This window comes from Nyctereutes procyonoides, unplaced genomic scaffold, assembly GCF_905146905.1.
Source record: "Nyctereutes procyonoides isolate TBG_1078 unplaced genomic scaffold, NYPRO_anot_genome, whole genome shotgun sequence".
Classification (NCBI taxonomy): Eukaryota; Metazoa; Chordata; class Mammalia; order Carnivora; family Canidae; genus Nyctereutes; species Nyctereutes procyonoides.
This window is the reverse complement of record NW_026575125.1, coordinates 51,997,551-52,017,506: the sequence shown is the minus strand read 5'-3', so window position 1 is coordinate 52,017,506 and position 19,956 is coordinate 51,997,551. Positions and strand designations below refer to the sequence as shown.

Genomic DNA, 19,956 nt, shown 5'->3' with positions numbered 1-19,956 from the left:
CAGCAAACAAATCTTAAATTCTCTAGTCCACATGGACTAGACACAATAAGTACAACTTTTAGAACATCAGAATTTAAAACAGAACAGAACACAAAGGGTACCAAAGGGGGAGGAGGGGCAAGATGGCGGAGGAGTAGGGTCCCCAAATCACCTGTCCCCAACAAATTACCTAGATAACCTTCAAACCATCCTGAAAATCTACGAATTCGGCCTGAGATTTAAAGAGAGACCAGCTGGAATGCTACAGTGAGAGGAGTTCACGCTTCTATCAAGGTAGGAAGACGGGGAAAAGAAATAAAGAAACAAAAGGCCTCCGAGGGGGAGGGGCCCCGCGAGGAGCCGGGCTGAGGCCGGGGCGAGTGTCCCCAGGACAGGAGAGCCCCGTCCCGGAGGAGCAGGAGCTGCACCAACCTTCCCGGGCGGGCGGAAAGGGGCTCGCAGGGAGGTGGAGCAGGACCCAGGAGGGCGGGGATGCCCTCGGGCTCCCGGGGACACTAACAGACACCTGCAAGCGCAGGAGAGTGCACCGAGCTCCCTAAGGGCTGCAGCACGCACCGGAGCAGTTCGGAGGGGCTCGGGAGCGGCTCCAGGGAGGGAGCTGCGGGGCGGGAGCGCAAATCCAACAACACAGGCCCGGGAGCACAGGGCGCCGGGACACAGCCCAGGATCCGGCCTCCCCCCGGGACAGGCAGAGGCCGGGAGGGCCCAGGACAGCAAGGACGCTCCTGCCCCGAGCTGAGCAGATCAACGGCCCCGCCCCGGAGCCTCCAGGCCCTGCGGACGGAGAGCCGAGAGCCCCGAGTTCCTGCGGAGGCTGAATCCAGGCTTCCAGAGTTGCCATAGCAACTGCAACTGTTCCTCCTGAGACCTCACGGGGTAAACAACCCCCTCTGAGCCCTGCAGCAGGCAGGGGCAGAGCAGCTCCCCCAAGTGCTAACACCTGAAAATCAGCGCAACAGGCCCCTCCCCCAGAAGACCAGCTGGACGGACCAGTTCCAGGGGAAGTCAAGGGACTTAAACTCTACAGAAATACTCCCCCGTGTTTTTTTTTTTCTTTTCTTTTTTCTTTTCTTTTTGATTTCTGATTGCTTCCCCCACCCCCTTTTTTTTCACCTTTCTTTCTTTTTCTTTCCCTTTTTCTTCTCTTCTTTCCTTTTTCTTTTCTTTTTCTTTTTTCTTTTTCTCTTTTCTTTCCTTCTCTCTCTTTCTCTCATTCTCCCAATACAACTTGTTTTTGGCCACTCCGCACTGAGCAAAATGACTAGAAGGAAAACCTCACCTCAAAAGAAAGAATCAGAAACAGCCCTCTCTCCCACAGAGCTACAAAATCTGGATTACAATTCAATGTCAGAAAGCCAATTCAGAAGCACTATTATACAGCTACTGGTGGCTCTAGAAAAAAGCATTAAGGACTCACGAGACTTCATGACTGCAGAATTTAGATCCAATCAGGCAGAAATTAAAAATCAACTGAATGAGATGCAATCCAAACTAGAAGTCCTAACGACGAGGGTTAACGAGGTGGAAGAACGAGTGAGTGACATAGAAGACAAGTTAATGGCAAAGAGGGAAACTGAGGAAAAAAGAGATAAACAATTAAAGAACCATGAAGACAGATTAAGGGAAATAAATGACACTCTAAGGAAGAAAAATCTACGTTTAATTGGGGTTCCCGAGGGCGCCGAAAGGGACAGAGGGCCAGAATATGTATTTGAACAAATCCTAGCTGAAAACTTTCCCAATCTGGGAAGGGAAACAGGCATTCAGATCCAGGAAATAGAGAGATCCCCCCCTAAAATCAATAAAAACCGTTCAACACCTCGACATCTAATAGTGAAGCTTGCAAATTCCAAAGATAAAGAGAAGATCCTTAAAGCAGCAAGAGACAAGAAGTCCCTGACTTTCATGGGGAGGAATATTAGGGTAACAGCAGACCTCTCCACAGAGACCTGGCAGGCCAGAAAGGGCTGGCAGGATATATTCAGGGTCCTAAATGAGAAGAACATGCAACCAAGAATACTTTATCCAGCAAGGCTCTCATTCAAAATGGAAGGAGAGATAAAGAGCTTCCAAGACAGGCAGGAACTGAAAGAATATGTGACCTCCAAACCAGCTCTGCAAGAAATTTTAAGGGGGACTCTTAAAATTCCCCTTTAAGAAGAAGTTCAGTGGAACAATCCACAAAAACAAGGACTAAATAGATATCATGATGACACTAAACTCATATCTGTCAATAGTAACTCTGAACGTGAACGGGCTTAATGACCCCATCAAAAGGCGCAGGGTTTCAGACTGGATAAAAAAGCAGGACCCATCTATTTGCTGTCTACAAGAGACTCATTTTAGACAGAAGGACACCTACAACCTGAAAATAAAAGGTTGGAGAACCATTTACCATTCAAATGGTTCGCAAAAGAAAGCAGGGGTAGCCATCCTTATATCAGATAAACTAAAATTCACTCCGAAGACAGTAGTGAGAGACGAAGAGGGACACTATATCATACTTAAAGGATCTATCCAACAAGAGGACTTAACAATCCTCAATATATATGCCCCGAATGTGGGAGCTGCCAAATACTTAAACGAATTATTAACCAAAGTAAAGAAATACTTAGATAATAATACACTTATACTTGGTGACTTCAATCTAGCTCTCTCTACCCTTGATAGGTCTTCTAAACACAACATCTCCAAAGAAACGAGAGCTTTAAATGATACACTGGACCAGATAGATTTCACAGATATCTACAGAACTTTACATCCAAACTCAACTGAATACACATTCTTCTCAAGTGCACATGGAACTTTTTCCAGAATAGACCACATACTGGGTCACAAATCGGGTCTGAACCGATACCAAAAGATTGGGATCGTCCCCTGCATATTCTCAGACCATAACGCCTTGAAATTAGAACTCAATCACAAGAAGAAGTTTGGAAGGACCTCAAACACGTGGAGGTTAAGGACCATCCTGCTAAAAGATAAAAGGGTCAACCAGGAAATTAAGGAAGAATTAAAAAGATTCATGGAAACTAATGAGAATGAAGATACAACTGTTCAAAATCTTTGGGATGCAGCAAAAGCAGTCCTGAGGGGGAAATACATCGCAATACAAGCATCCATTCAAAAACTGGAAAGAACTCAAATACAAAAGCTAACCTTACACATAAAGGAGCTAGAGAAGAAGCAGCAAATCGACCCGACGCCCAGCAGAAGAAGAGAGTTAATTAAAATTCGAGCAGAACTCAACGAAATTGAGACCAGAAGAACTGTGGAACAGATCAATAGAACCAGGAGTTGGTTCTTTGAAAGAATTAATAAGATAGATAAACCATTAGCCAACCTTATTAAAAAGAAGAGAGAGAAGACTCAAATTAATAAAATCATGAATGAGAAAGGAGAGATCACTACCAACACCAAGGAAATACAAACGATTTTAAAAACATATTATGAACAGCTCTATGCCAATAAATTAGGCAATCTAGAAGAAATGGACGCATTCCTGGAAAGCCACAAACTACCAAAACTGGAGCAGGAAGAAATAGAAAACCTGAACAGGCCAATAACCAGGGAGGAAATTGAAGCAGTCATCAAAAACCTCCCAAGACACAAGAGTCCAGGGCCAGATGGCTTCCCAGGGGAATTCTATCAAACGTTTAAAGAAGAAATCATACCTATTCTACTAAAGGTGTTTGGAAAGATAGAAAGAGATGGAGTACTTCCAAACTCATTCTATGAGGCCAGCATCACCTTAATTCCAAAACCAGACAAAGACCCCACCAAAAAGGAGAATTACAGACCAATATCCCTGATGAACATGGATGCAAAAATTCTCAACAAGATACTAGCCAATAGGATCCAACAACACATTAAGAAAATTATTCACCATGACCAAGTAGGATTTATCCCCGGGATGCAAGGCTGGTTCAACACTCGTAAAACAATCAATGTGATTCATCATATCAGCAAGAGAAAAACCAAGAACCATATGATCCTCTCATTAGATGCAGAGAAAGCATTTGACAAAATACAGCATCCATTCCTGATTAAAACTCTTCAGAGTGTAGGGATAGAGGGAACTTTCCTCGATATCTTAAAAGCCATCTACGAAAAGCCCACAGCAAATATCATTCTCAATGGGGAAGCACTGGGAGCCTTTCCCCTAAGATCAGGAACCAGACAGGGATGTCCACTCTCACCACTGCTATTCAACATAGTATTGGAAGTCCTAGCCTCAGCAATCAGACAACAAAAAGAAATAAAAGGCATTCAAATTGGCAAAGAAGAAGTCAAACTCTCCCTATTCGCCGATGACATGATACTCTACATAGAAAACCCAAAAGCCTCCACCCCAAGATTGCTAGAACTCATACAGCAATTTGGTAGCGTGGCAGGATACAAAATCAATGCCCAGAAATCAATGGCATTCCTATACACTAACAATGAGACTGAAGAAAGAGAAATTAAGGAGTCAATCCCATTTACAATTGCACCCAAAAGCATAAGATACCTAGGAATAAACCTAACCAAAGAGGTAAAGGATCTATACCCTAAAAACTATAGAACACTTCTGAAAGAAATTGAGGAAGACACAAAGAGATGGAAAAATATTCCATGCTCATGGATTGGCAGAATTAATATTGTGAAAATGTCAATGCTACCCAGGGCAATTTACACGTTCAATGCAATCCCTATCAAAATACCATGGACTTTTTTCAGAGACTTAGAACAAATTATTTTAAGATTTGTGTGGAATCAGAAAAGACCCCGAATAGCCAGGGGAATTTTAAAAAAGAAAACCATAGCTGGGGGCATCACAATGCCAGATTTCAGGTTGTACTACAAAGCTGTGGTCATCAAGACAGTGTGGTACTGGCACAAAAACAGACACATAGACCAATGGAACAGAATAGAGAATCCAGAAATGGACCCTGAACTTTATGGTCAACTAATATTCGACAAAGGAGGAAAGACTATCCACTGGAAGAAAGACAGTCTCTTCAATAAATGGTGCTGGGAAAATTGGTCATCCACATGCAGAAGAATGAAACTAGACCACTCTCTTGCACCATACACAAAGATAAACTCAAAATGGATGAAAGATCTAAATGTGAGACAAGACTCCATCAAAATCCTAGAGGAGAACACAGGCAACACCCTTTTTGAACTTGGCCACAGTAACTTCTTGCAAGATACATCCATGAAGGCAAAAGAAACAAAAGCAAAAATGAACTATTGGGACTTCATCAAGATAAGAAGCTTTTGCACAGCAAAGGATACAGTCAACAAAACTCAAAGACAACCTACAGAATGGGAGAAGATATTTGCAAATAACATATCAGATAAAGGGCTAGTTTCCAAAATCTATAAAGAACTTATTAAACTCAACACCAAAGAAACAAACAATCCAATCATGAAATGGGCAAAAGACATGAAGAGAAATCTCACAGAGGAAGACATAGACATGGCCAACATGCACATGAGAAAATGCTCTGCATCACTTGCCATCAGGGAAATACAAATCAAAACCACAATGAGATACCACCTCACACCAGTGAGAATGGGGAAAATTAACAAGGCAGGAAACAACAAATGTTGGAGAGGATGCGGAGAAAAGGGAACCCTCTTACACTGTTGGTGGGAATGTGAACTGGTGCAGCCACTCTGGAAAACTGTGTGGAGGTTCCTCAAAGAATTAAAAATAGACCTGCCCTACGACCCAGCAATTGCACTGTTAGGGATTTACCCCGAAGATTCAGATGCAATGAAACGCCGGGGCACCTGCACCCCGATGTTTCTAGCAGCCATGTCTACAATAGCCAAACTGTGGAAGGAGCCTCGGTGCCCATCGAAAGATGAATGGATAAAGAAGATGTGGTTTATGTATACAATGGAATATTACTCAGCCATTAGAAACAACAAATACCCACCATTTGCTTCAACGTGGATGGAACTGGAGGGTATTATGCTGAGTGAAGTAAGTCAATCGGAGAAGGACAAACAGTGTATGTTCTCACTTATTTGGGGAATATGAATAATAGTGAAGGGGAATATAAGGGAAGGGAGAAGAAATGTGTGGGAGATATCAGAAAGGGACACAGAACATAAAGACTTCTAACTCTGGGAAATGAACTAGGGGTGGTGGAAGGGGAGGAGGGCGGGGGGTGGGGGTGAATGGGTGACGGGCACGGAGGGGGACACTTGACGGGATGAGCACTGGGTGTTATTCTGTATGTTGGTAAATTGAACACCAATAAAAATTAATTTATTAAAAAAAAAAAAAAAAAGGTACCAAAGGGAGGTTGTAAAAAGCCTCCACTTTAGGGAAAAATAATTTTTAAAGATTTATTTATTCATGAGAGACAAAGAGAGAAAGAGGCAGAGACACAGGCAGAGGGAGAAGCAGGCCCCCTACAGGGAGCCTGATGTGGGGGTAAGGGGGACCCAATCCAGGATCCTGGGATCAGGCCCCAAGCCAAAGGCAAGCATTCAACTGCTGAGCCACCCAGGCGTCCCAGAAAAAATAATTTTTATTAGATGGTTTAGAGCAGAGGTCATAAACTAAAATGCCTGTAAAATAGAACTACCTTATGATCCAGCAATCCCATTTCTGGATATATATCCTGATGAAAGAAAAACTCTCTAAAGGCCTAATATACAAGAGAAGCCATTTTAGATTTCTCTTTTAGCTGGCATGGCAATAAACATTGTTTATTTTATTTTATTTTTTTAATAAACATTGTTTAAATCAAAAGCCTGACCCCCATGGCTCAACATGAATACACTGTACACCTGCTTTGTGAATGAATAGCCTAAAGGAAAACCACCTTGTCCTTAAGATACTAATGTTCCTACTCCCTATGATGAGAAGAAAGGCAAGAGAAATGTAGATAAAATTAAATTTCCTTACAACTTGCAGCCCATTGAGAAATGCCTGAGACATGCAGAGTGTGACATTCCTCAAGGAACTCTGGCTGCCTTAATGTTGATGTTTTGCTAGAGATGAAAAGGAGCCATAGCTTGACAATAGCCAGACCTCCAGGATCCTAAAAGTTATCTTTAACATAAGGAAGTCCCTTTAGTGGCTTTACTTATCTCTGCCCCTCCAATTTAAAAGTATATATTGAATTGCTCCACAGTCGCAGTGCAGCAATTTCTGCACATAGGTCCTGTCTCGTGTTTTATTTAATTTATTTTTTTTATTTTGTCTCATTCTTTAATAAAAACACTTTTTTTGCACTGAAAACATGTCAAAAATTCTTTCTTGACATTTTCTGCTTAGAGGCCCCACTTAAGGCCATTCCACCTCAAGTTTAGCATTAGCACAAGTACAGCCATCTCAGGCCCCTATGAATAAGAGCTGAACTTTAGAGGAAAAACTGCAGAATGTCCTTGAGAGGGAATCCCATATCAGAAAGATAACAGAGCTCAGAATGCCCTTAACAGAGAATCCCATATCAGAAAGATAACAGAGCTCAAAAAGCCCTGGACAGAGACAGAAAATCCTGTGTTGGAAGGAAAACAGATCTTAAGAAACTCTCCCACCCTTTCCCCCATATTGGAATGAAAAAAATTCCTCCACCCCTTCTGAAAATCCCCTAGACCAGCCCATAAAAACCCAGCTGTAACCCACTTCGGGGTCCAAGCCCCTGCACTGTTGTGTGGAGTATACTTGGATGCAAGCTCGAGCATGTAAATAAACCCTAGTGTGTTTGCTTCAGTGTCAGCTCCTTGGTGGTTTCTTGGATATGTAATCTTGGGCACAACACCCACATCATCTGCATTCCTGTATGATAAAACTGGTGATTCTTGCCTTTATGCTAATCTATAATATTTTGAGCCATTACAAGATGTAAAAAAAAAAAAAAAGTATATAACCCTGTAAAAACCATTCATTTTCTGGAGCACTTCCTTCCTTGTGAAGACCATGTTTCCTGGGCAACTATCCTAACGTAGGCTCAAATAAAACTCTCTTTCTACTTTTAGAGATTCTGAAAATTTGCTAATTTTGCATAGATAATCCAAAGGAAATGCAATGAATATTTCAAAAAGATATGTGCACTCCCATTGCAGCATTATTCACAAAAGCCAATATACGGAAGCAACTTATTCAACAATAGACAAATAGATGAATATATACATACAATGGAACGTTAATCACTCTTAAAGAAGGAAACTCTGCCATTTGCCACAGCAAGGATGAACATAGAAAACATGTTAAATAAAATAAACCAGACACAAAAGAATAAGTACTAAATGTTCTTGCTTATAGTGGAATTCAAAATAGAAGAAGAGAGTAGAATGGTGGTTGCCTGGAGCTGGAGTGGGGGGGAAATGGGAAGATGCTGGTCAAGAGGTACAAAGTTTCAGTTATATAAGATGATTAAGTTCTGGAGATCTAATGTACAGGAATGAGAATAGGATTAACAATACCGTATTGTACATTTGAAATTTGCTGAGGGTAAATCTTATGTGTAATCACCACAAAAGGAAAAAAATGAAATTATGTGAAGTGATATATTAATTAATTTCAAAATAATTTGGGGGAGGGTGGGTAGAGATATCAATGAAACAAGATTAGCCACATATTGATAACTATTGAAGCTGGGTGATAGGCTCATAAGAATTCCATATAGCATTCCTTCGAATTCTGCATATACTTGAAGTCTTGCATAAGAAGTATTCTTAAGGGATAAGATATTAATAGAGGGAGAGAGTGAGTCAGTGTCTATCACAAAGTAAGCAGTCCCTATTCCTGAGGATGGTGCCCTTCAGGCAGGCAGGTTTCCTTTCCTCCACTGCTGTTTTATTATCTTTTTTTATTTATTTTATTTATTTTTCTATAATTTATGTTTAAAAGCTTCAACATAGTGTAATGTCCTGATGTTCATCGGTGTCAACAATTGCAACTACACCATCATCTTATGGATCACTTTATTGTCAAATTATATAATATTTTAAAGATATTTTAAATAGAAAGTAAACCCGAGAATGAACATAATTTAACCAAAATGACTATAATATGAATGGCTATGACCAAGTCCATGCATATAAAGTTTATGATAAATATATCCAAACTGCTCTGCTTCCTGACAACAGTAATTTTTCAGAAACCATTGATTCTAAGATGCATTGAAAATTCAGGTTAAAACTTGAAAAAAAAGTGTCCCTTGGAATTGATAAAATTTGATATATGTTTGTTAGTTTTCATGTATAATCCAGGATAGGTTAGTTATGATTTTAGCATTCTAATTGTAAATACATACAAATTTAAGAGTGATTAATCAGTATTTAAAAAACTAACCAGAAGGCAGAGGAGCTACTCTAAACTTCAGCTAACTACATCTCTAATCAACACCAGGGGCTTTGTGAATTAGCATCATTAATGGCAAAGTGATTTCTCATTGCTTAGATGTGTCAAGTTATACGGACTAGCTACAAATATTGTATAGATACTCTCAAACTTGCATAGACAGGTTAGAAGAATAGAGCAATGGTTAATCATAACATTAATAAGGTAGACCAACGAATTTGCATCTTTAGATGTGATATTGCATAAGGGACACAACATTGTCTATTATGTTTTCTAGCCAAAATATAGTTAAATTGAATTAATCTTGTCTTTAAATATACTGTCTATAAGAACTGAAGAAAATGGAGGAACAAGCTAAAAATATGGTACTGAAGAAAGTAAAAAAACAAACAAACAAACAAAATAGTAAGACTCCCCAGGACAAGGGTGGATCTTGGCTCTAATGCCATCAACAAGCCACAAAGTCATGAAAAAAAGCCCGAAACTGATGGGGAAGAGAAGGCTAGCTGAGGACAAGGCAAAAGCTACCCCCTGCAATACCACCCTCCCCCATACACATTCCTGGGTGGGATATGTGTGACATTCCTCAGGCACTCTTGGCTGCCCTAAAGCTAAGGGAAAGGAAAAACAAATACTTAATTTATAGAGATCATGAAGAAACCTCCCCCCTTGTAAGTAGGGCCAGCCCTAACCCAGAGGCAGCCCATCCAGCGCCTTCCTGAAATTTTAGCAACTAAAAGCATTCTGTTCACAATAAGAAAACCATTTCCCCCCACACCCTGATTGGAATGTCCCTGAATAGGTTCATGTTGACCCTCCCGGAAATCAACCTGGATGCTATGCGACTCCCGCGGTTCTTTTGCCTTTAGGCGGTTTCTTTCCTTTTGCCTTTAAAAGATCCCTGTAATTGCTAATCGGGGCTCTTTTCCTTCTCGAGCGTTTGCGCAAACGTTCAATAAACCCTCTTGCTGATTGCATCTGCCTGTCTGGGGTCTGGGTCTCTGGGGCGTCCACCGGGACACGTTGGCACCCGTGAGCCAGGGTCCAACATTTGGGAGCTCGTCCGGGATCTGAAACGCCCCAGACTCAATCCTAAGACCGGCAGGAGGTAAGACCGAGCTCGCTAAATGTCATATCTGTCTCGTCCGTTTGTCTGACTGGCCGGGTCTGTGTTGTGCCGGGTCTGTATTGTGCCTGCAGGACGCTGTACTCTGTATTCTGTATTTGGACCAGCGGGGGAGGCAGACGTGCCCGAGACCCCTGGTCCCCCTCCGGAGTCGGACTCCGGAGTGGTCTGGAAGAGGAACGGAGCCCCGGCACTCCCTCCTCTTCGGGGAGGGTCGTTGTTCGCGACCGCTCCCATCTGAATCTGCCGCGCCAGTCCTGTCGTTCGTGTGCGTCTGTTCGTTCCATGTTTCTCTTCCTTTCCTGTCCTCCTCCTCACCGCTCACCTCTTCTCTACACCCCTGGGGCAGACTGTAACCACCCCTTTAAGCCTCACTCTAGATCACTGGAAAGAAGTCGCCGGCCGGGCACACAATCTTTCGGTCGAAGTCAGAAGACGAAGATGGGTCACCTTCTGCTCCTCAGAGTGGCCGGCTTTCAACGTCGGGTGGCCCAGGAACGGAGCTTTTAATATTGACATTATCTTGCAGCCGACCTGGGATGACCGCCAACAGCTCCTGCAGACTCTCCTCACCACGGAGGAGAGACAGCGCGTCTACCTCGAAGCTCGAGCTCGAAAAACGTCCGGGGGCGGATGGGAGGCCGACCCAGCTGCCTAATGAAATTGAGGATGTTTTCCCCTTGATTCGCCCAACCTGGGACTACGACACTGTTGCTGGTAGGGAGCGGCTCCGTCTCTATCGCCAGGTACTCCTAGCGGGTCTCAAAGGGGCAGGCATCGCCCCACCAATTTGGCAAAGGTACGTGCTATAGTGCAGGGAAAAGATGAGACGCCGGCAGGTTTTCTGCAGAGGTTAATAGAAGGCTATACTGGCCACCGTAGTACAGGGCTCAGGGCAGAGTAAGTCAGGACAGAGTAGGGACCTGGGAGACAAAAGAGGACCACGGGTTGAACGAGACCAGTGTGCCTACTGCAAGGAAAAAGGACATTGGGTTAAAGATTGCCCAAGGAGGGGCCAAACGCAGGGACCTAGAAAAGAAGCCCATTCCTGTTTTGTCCCTAGAAGATGAAGATTAGGGGTGTCAGGGCCAGGAACCCCCCTGAGCCTCGGGTAACCCTTAAAGTGGGGGGACAGCCGGTGACCTTCCTGGTCGATACGGGGGCTCAACATTCAGTTTTAACTGAGGCAAAAGGACCCTTGAGCTCTAAAACGTCTTGGGTTCAGGGGGCAACTGGAGGCAAGTTATATCGATGGACAACCGAACAGAAGGTCCACCTGAGCACTGGGCAAGTAACGCATTCCTTCTTACTGGTCCCAGACTGCCCTTACCCTCTCCTAGGCAGAGACCTTCTTTCAAAAGTAGGGGCCCAGATACATTTTCAGCAAAAAGGGGCCACTATTACTGGCGCAGAAGGGCAGCCCCTCCAGGTACTGACCTTGCGCCTAGAGGATGAACACCGGCTGCACGAGGACTCTCCACCGTCCGTGCAGCCCCTAGATTCTGAATGGCTCACTAACTACCCTCAGGCCTGGGTGGAAACGGCCGGAATGGGACTAGCTGTAAACCAGCCGCCCATAATTATAAACTTAAAACCCTCGGCCACCCCCATATCGATCCGGCAATATTCAATGAGCAAAGAGGCCAAAGAAGGCATTCGGCCACATATACAGAGACTATTACAATTGGGCATTTTAATACCTTGCCAGTCGCCCTGGAATACTCCTCTATTACCCGTAAAAAAAAAAAAACCCGGCACAGGAGATTACCGGCCGGTACAAGATTTACGAGAGGTTAACTGGAGGACAGAGGACATACATCCCACGGTGCCGAATCCCTACAACTTGCTCAGCACCTTACCCCCAAGCCATGTCTGGTATACGGTGTTAGATCTAAAAGATGCATTCTTTCGCCTAAGGTTAAGCTCTCAAAGCCAGCCTATTTTTGCCTTTGAATGGAAAGATCCTGAGACGGGATTCTCAGGACAACTCACTTGGACAAGGCTGCCACAGGGATTCAAAAACTCCCCCACTTTGTTCGATGAAGCCTTGCATCGGGATTTGGCAGATTTCCGAGTTGGCCATCCGGACCTCGTCCTCCTGCAGTACGTGGATGATTTGCTCCTGGCGGCTAGGACAGAACAGGATTGTGTAAAAGGTACGGGGCCCTGCTTGAGAGACTGGGAGAACTGGGGTATAGGGCCTCCGCCAAAAAGGCCCAAATAGGCCAGAGACAAGTGACCTATCCGGGATATCTCCTGGAAGGAGGCCAGAGGTGGCTGACGGAGAGCCGCAAAAAGGCTGTAGCCCTGATCCCAGCACCCACTAATGCCAAAGGACTACGAGAGTTCCTCGGCAGTGCTGGGTTCTGCCGCCTCTGGATACCCGGGTTTGCGGAGATGGCGGCTCCCCTATATCCTCTCACGAAATCCAACACCCCCTACCACTGCGGAAAGGAGCAACAATTGGCTTTTGACAAAATAAAAAGGGCCTTATTGACCGCCCCTGCCCTGAGCCTCCCAGATGTAACCAAGCCTTTTACGCTATATGTTGATGAACATAATGGAATAGCCAAAGGGGTCCTAACTCAAAAACTGGGACCCTGGAAAAGGCCCGTGGCATACTTTTCAAAAAAAAATTAGACAGCGTGGCTGCAGGATGGCCCCCATGTCTCCGAATAATAGCGGCTATGGCAGTCCTGGTAAAAGACTCAGACAAGTTGACTTTTGGCCAACCCCTCACTGTGGTGGCCCCCCACGCCGTAGAGACAGTCATCCGCCAGCCCCCTGATCGATGGCTCTCAAACGCCCGGGTCACCCATTATCAGGCCATGTTACTGAATTCTGAGCGGATACGGTTTGGAACGGCTACATCTCTAAACCCGGCCACCTTGCTTCCAGAAACCGAGTCCCCCTCCCTAGTAATGCATGATTGCCACCAGATCCTAGCTGAAGTCCATGGCACCAGAGGGGACTTGACGGACCAGCCTTTGCCAGATGCTGAAGCAACCTGGTACACCGATGGGAGTAGCTTTCTACGAAATGGTGAGCGTAAAGCCGGGGCAGCCGTGGCAGATGGGAAAGCTGTCATTTGGGCCAGTGCCTTAGAGCCTGGGACTTCAGCTCAAAGGGCAGAGCTTATAGCCCTAACTCAGGCCCTAAGAAAGGCTAAGGACAAAAAGGTCAACATTTATACTGACAGCAGATATGCTTTTGCAACTGCCCATGTTCATGGAGAAATATACCGTAGAAGGGGTCTCCTAACCTCAGCAGGTAAAAACATCAAAAACAGAGAAGAAATACAAGATCTTCTCCATTCCCTCTTTCTGCCGAGAAAACTGAGTATAATTCACTGTCCTGGGCATCAGCGAGGCAATGACCCAGTAGCAGAGGGGAACAGGATGGCCGATGAAACAGCACGGGCCGCTGCACTAGGCCCACAGGCCCTCTCCCTACAAGTACCAGAGGCTGTCCGGACACCGGGGCAACTCTCTCTCGAGTACTCAGACAGCGACCTAGATATCGTCCAGCAAATAGGGGCAAAATATGACGAGCAAATGAAGGTCTGGAAACACCAAGGGAAGACGGTCCTGCCCCAGAAAAGGGCCAAAGAACTGGTGACTCACCTCCACCGATGGACTCACCTCGGACACAAAAAAAATTAAAAGCACTCCTCCGGAGAGAAGGTCAGACCTATTACATTCCCAAACTCCCCTCCCTGATCCAACAGGTAACCGACGCTTGTGTACCTTGTGCTAAGGTAAATACCAAACACCTCAAGATGCCTGAGGGAACCAGGATGAGGGGAGAAAGACCCGGAACTAATTGGGAAGTAGACTTCACCGAAATCAAGCCAGGTAAATATGGTAACAAGTACCTCCTAGTGTTTATAGATACCTTTCAGGCTGGACAGAAGCATTCCCCACCAAGCGAGAAACCGCCCAGGTGGTTGTCAAGAAAATCCTGGAAGAAATTTTCCCCCGGTTTGGACTGCCCAAGGTAATAGGGTCGGACAACGGCCCCGCCTTCGTCTCCCAGGTAAGTCAGTTGGTGGCCAGATTACTGGGGATAAATTGGAAATTACATTGTGCATACAGACCCCAGAGCTCAGGTCAGGTAGAAAGAATGAATAGAACAATTAAAGAGACCCTAACTAAATTGACATTGGAGACTGGCACTAGAGACTGGGTCCAACTCCTCCCTATGGTTCTGTTCCGAGTCCGGAACACTCCCGCGCGCCATGGGCTAACTCCTTACGAGATTCTCTATGGAGGTCCCCCACCAGTAACGGACTTACTAGATTCTGCTATTGACCCTCTTGCTAACACTCCCGGTTTACAGGACAGGCTAAAGGCGCTCCAGATTATCCAGCACCAGATCTGGAAACCCCTTGCGGCTGTCTACCGCCCCGGAGACACAACCGGCCCACACCCGTTCCAGATCGGTGACTCCGTCTACGTCAGGAGACATCAGTCCAGGACGCTTGAGCCCCGCTGGAAGGGCCCATATACTGTACTACTGACCACCCCAACCGCCTTAAAGGTAGACGGCATTGCTGCTTGGGTCCACGCCTCACACGTCCAGCGCGCCCCATCAACGAGCACCGCTGACGCCAGCCAGGACGGACCGGACGAGCCACTCCAATGGAAGCTCCACCGCACCCAAAACCCGCTCAAGATAAGACTTTCAAAAATTGTTCAATGACAGTTGTTATATTCCTACCTCTCCTAGCGCTCTTCACCTCCGCCAAAGGTGACCCTCATGCCCTCAAAAGGTTAACCTGGCAGGTACTAACGTCTGGGGGTGACGAGGTCTGGTCTATAACTAAGACCGCCCCCGTGGGAACCTGGTGGCCTAACCTATATCCTGACCTATGCAAGCTAACCATAGGGGCCCCTAGCCCATGGGACCTAGAGGGATACTTCGACACCTCTAGAGCCCCTAACCAAGAAAGCCCTCCAGGGCGACTGGGATTAGACCCATGGGGAGGATGTGGCACGCCTGACAGAAGGGCCATGCTAAGCACTCTTCCCTTTTATGTCTGTCCCGGGCACCACAGAGATCGCAGGCTAAATCCCACCTGTGGAGGAGGGGAATACTTCTATTGTAAAAATTGGGGGTGCGAAACTACGGGGGATACAGAATGGAGGCCCTCCTCCTCCTGGGATTATATCACTGTCAAGGCTAACTATACTCACCCGACATTTAGCAAATGGAAAACCCTTAATTATGGGCCCTGCCAAGGGTGGTGTCATCCCCTACGGATATCCTTCACGGAGCCCGGAAAAAGGGCTACTCACTGGGCCAATGGATATACGTGGGGACTCAGGTTATACAAAGAAAGAACAGATGATGGTTTTATATTCAGAATTAAACTAAAAATAGAATCCCCAGACCCCGTGGCGATCGGGCCTAACTCGGTCCTCGGGGAACAAAGAGCTGCCACCGGCCCTAGCCGCAGGGAGTGCCGCACCCACTAACTTCGCGGTCACTCCAACCCCTGGGTCGTCACCCAGAGACGGGACAACGACTGTTTAATCTTATCATAGGGGCATTCCTGGCCCTTAATCGAACCAGCCCCGATGTAACTAAATCCTGCTGGCTCTGCCTTGCATCCCCCCCCCTTATTATGAGGGAATTGCTACTTCAGGGACCTATAATAACATCACTAGCACTCAGGGATGCACACCCGACTCCCAACCACAACTCACCCTTACAGAAGTTTCAGGACAGGGAACCTGCATAGGAACACCCCCCCGGGGCTACCAGAGACTCTGCAACACTACCACCCCGATTTTGGGGACTGATTCTTACCTGGAGCCCCAGCCGGGAACTTGGTGGGCATGCAACAAAGGCCTCACCCCCTGTGTGTCGGCTAAGGTTCTAAATAGCTCAAACGACTTCTGTGTCATGGTGCAGATCATACCCAGGGTGTTCTATCACCCTGCTGAAACTCTAGAAAATCAGTATGATAAACATCCCACCCGTTTTCGGCGCGAACCTGTCTCCCTAACCTTAGCCGATATGTTGGGACTAGGGGTCGCTACTGGGGTGGGTACTGGCGCAGCTGCTCTGATCCGGGGCTCACGACGTTATATAGAACTCCAAACAGCTGTAGATGAGGATCTACGGACACTAGCGCAGTCCGTTTCTAAGTTAGAACAGTCCCTCCCCTCACTTTCAGAAGTAGCACTTCACAAACAGGAGAGGCTTGGATTGACTATTCCTGAAAGAGGGAGGACTGTGTGCGGCCCTGGGAGAGGAATGCTGTTTCTATGCAGACCATTCTGGAGTCATCAGAGACTCCATGGCCAAACTCAGGGAAAGGTTAAATAAAAGACGAAGGGACCGGGAGGCCCAGCAGGGCTGGTTTGAAAGCTGGTTTAATCAGTCTCCCTGGTTGACCACCCTAATCTCTACCATTGTGGGCCCTCTAGTTATCCTGCTCCTGCTGCTAACTTTCGGCCCCTGCGTCCTCAACCGGCTGCTCCAGTTCATCCGAGACAGATTGTCTATTACCCAAGCTCTGGTATTAACTCAGCAATGTCGGGCCCTCCAAACTGAAGAAATAAATGTTCCCTAAGATTTTAAGGTTAAAATCAGCCCAAACAAGAGGAGGGAATGAAGAAACCTCCCCCCTTGTAAGTAGGGCCAGCCCTAACCCAGAGGCAGCCCATCCAGGCGCCTTCCTGAAATTGTAGCAACTAAAAGCATTCTGTTCACAATAAGAAAACCATTTCCCCCCACACCCTGATTGGAATGTCCCTGAATAGGTTCATGTTGACCCTCTGTGAAATCAACCTGGATGCTATGCGACTCCCGCGGTTCTTTTGTCTTTAGGCGGTTTCTTTCCTTTTGCCTTTAAAAGATCCCTGTAATTGCTAATCGGGGCTCTTTTCCTCCTCGGAGGCGGAGAGCCCGTTTGCGCAAATGTTCAATAAACCCTCTTGCTGATTGCATCTGCCTGTCTGGGGTCTGAGTCTCTGGGGCGTCCACCGGGACACGTTGGCACCCGTGAGCCAGGGTCCAACAATCATAGTCCTATAGACATGTGTCTCCCTCAGTTTAGAAAATGTCTTAGTGATTTACAAGAAAAAAGCATTCTTATCAATAACCTAATTTCTAGAAGGAAACTCCCAAATATCTTAATGTTAATGCCTTACTAGAGGGAAAAATAACCTTTTTCCTGACAATGGCAAGGCTATCAGTATTTTGTAGGTCCTCTTTAGCATACAAAACTTCATTTGAAAACTCCCTTTCCAGGAATGGATAAAGAAGATGTGGTTTATGTATACAATGGAATATCACTCAGCCATTAGAAACGACAAATACCCACCCTTTGCTTCGACGTGGATGGAACTAGAGGGTATTATGCTGAGTGAAATAAGTCAATCAGAGAAGGACAAACATTATATGTTCTCATTCATTTGGGGAATATAAATAATAGTGAAAGGGAATAGAAGGGAAGGGAGAAGAAATGGGTAGGAAATAACAGAAAAGGAGACAGAACATAAAGACTCCTAACTCTGGGAAAGGAACCAGGGGTGGTGGAAGGGGAGGAGGGCGGGGGGTGAGGGTGACTGGGTGATGGGCAGTGAGGGGGGCACTTGACGGGATGAGCACTGGGTGTTATTCTGTATGTTGGCAAATTGAACACCAATAAAAAATAAATTTATTATTTAAAAAAAAAAGAAAACTCCCTTTTCCCAACTCCCAGGTATATAATTAGCCACCCCTCAAGAGCCCAGGGCACCAGCTCTTCCTGAACAGGTGTCCTGTCTTCCTGCTTTAATAAAATCACCATTTTGCACCAAGGATGTGTCAAGAATCCTTTCTTGGTCATCAGTTCCGGACCTCAGCCCACCAAACCTCACCTATATTCTAAAACCACGTCAAAACTGTGCTATATTTTTGAAAAATGAAAAGAACATAAGTAAATAAAATGTGTGACCCTATATTGAGTATTAGCTTGGACACACTATCTGTAAAGGGCATTTTTGGGTCAACTGGGGAAATGTTAATATTGTCTAGAAAGGTAGAAATTATTGAACTGAAAAAAATAAGTTGCAAAACATCGTAACCTTGTTTTGGTAAAAAAAAAAAGGCAAATGTATGTACATGCACATCTGTGTGTGTATACATACACGCAGAATGATCTGGAAGAAAATGTGCTAATTATTAATAGTCATGATTTTGGATACTGGGAATAGAAACCTTTTACTTTTTAAATGCTTCTGTATTTTCTAATCTCTATAATGTACATTATTGCTTTGGAAGTAATAGAAATGTTTGTTATTACAAAAATAAGAAGACTCTAGTAAGCCTAATAGCCCACACCTTTTAGAATGGTAGGTAGCCCAGGCCTAGAATTACAAAGTGGTCTGGCGTTTTGGCATTAGATCACAGGATTTTATTGCCTGACTCTAATTGTGTTGCTATAATATTATCTAATCTCCCTCCAGTGAACCTTTTATGCAAATGTATTCAAAGCATCTGAAAAGGTAGGGAGCTGGGACTTCATAGAGTTTATAGAAGAGGTTGTTTTTATGTATGAGCCAACAGAATGAAGCCTGAGGCTTGCTTCCATTGTAATATTCCTCTGATAGTGGGGTTATGGGAAAGGTGACCTGTAGTATTCTCCTATCTCTGAATAATAGAAATTCTACATAACAACCGAAAATAATTGGATAACTGGGAACCCCAAATTGGCTGAGATCAGTTTGTGTCTGCCTGTTATTAGCTTAGAAAATGGACTGAGAGTGGGAATACTTTACAAAAGCATAGATATATAGATAAAGCAACAGTTGGCAGGCAGAATATGTGAATTTTAAAAGCACATGGATTTTCTTCTAATTATATTTCTCTACTGGAAAGAAGCTTATTATTTTAATTTGCATTTTCTTTATAAATTTTCTGTATGAAAATTTCCAAACATACAAAAAAGTTGATAAAATGATATTATGAACATTCATATTGTCATATCTACATTCAAGAATTAACATTTCACTACATTTGCTTTTCTTTCTATATATCTTTTCTAAATCCTTTAAATTGCTTCAACCCTAAACACCTCAGCATTCATCTCCAAAGAAAAAACATGCAAGAGGGAGTAGCTAAGATGGCACAGAAGTAGGAGGACCCTAGGTTTCTCTGGTCCCTTGATCTCAGCTAGATAAATATCAAACCATTCTGAATACCTAAGAAATCAATCCAGGGACTAACAGAACCAAACTGCACAACTAGGAGAGAAGAGGCCACATTGTGGAAGGTAGTAGGTGCAGAGATATGATTTGGGGGAGAAGAGGATGACAGGTGCTATGGAGGGGAAGGAGTCCTAGTCATGGAGAGAGGTGAGAGAGACAAAAAGGAGCACACAGGGGATTGCACAAGGAAAATACATTCCCAAAGCCATTGACGAGGAAAATGAAAGGAGCTTCTTGTGAGTTTTTATACCCATGAGGCTCAAAGACTGGAGTTCTAGAGGTCTGCAACATGGCAGGTGTGGAGACTGGCAGGTGCT

General features: G+C 44.9%; 2 protein-coding genes across 4 annotated transcripts in view; one reads left to right on the top strand and one right to left on the bottom strand.

The window, feature by feature from the left end:
• OPHN1 (oligophrenin 1) overlaps window positions 1-19,956 on the bottom strand; it is a 512,189-nt gene that overhangs the window by 80,894 nt on the left and 411,339 nt on the right. The gene's annotated exons all lie outside the window — the stretch shown is intronic.
• On the top strand, window positions 12,903-15,867 carry LOC129517733 (uncharacterized). Its single transcript, XM_055337759.1, has 2 exons — window positions 12,903-13,481; window positions 14,341-15,867. The coding sequence occupies exons 1-2, from the start codon at window positions 13,127-13,129 to the stop codon at window positions 15,138-15,140; spliced, it is 1,155 nt and encodes a 384-aa protein (XP_055193734.1). The 5' UTR covers window positions 12,903-13,126; the 3' UTR covers window positions 15,141-15,867.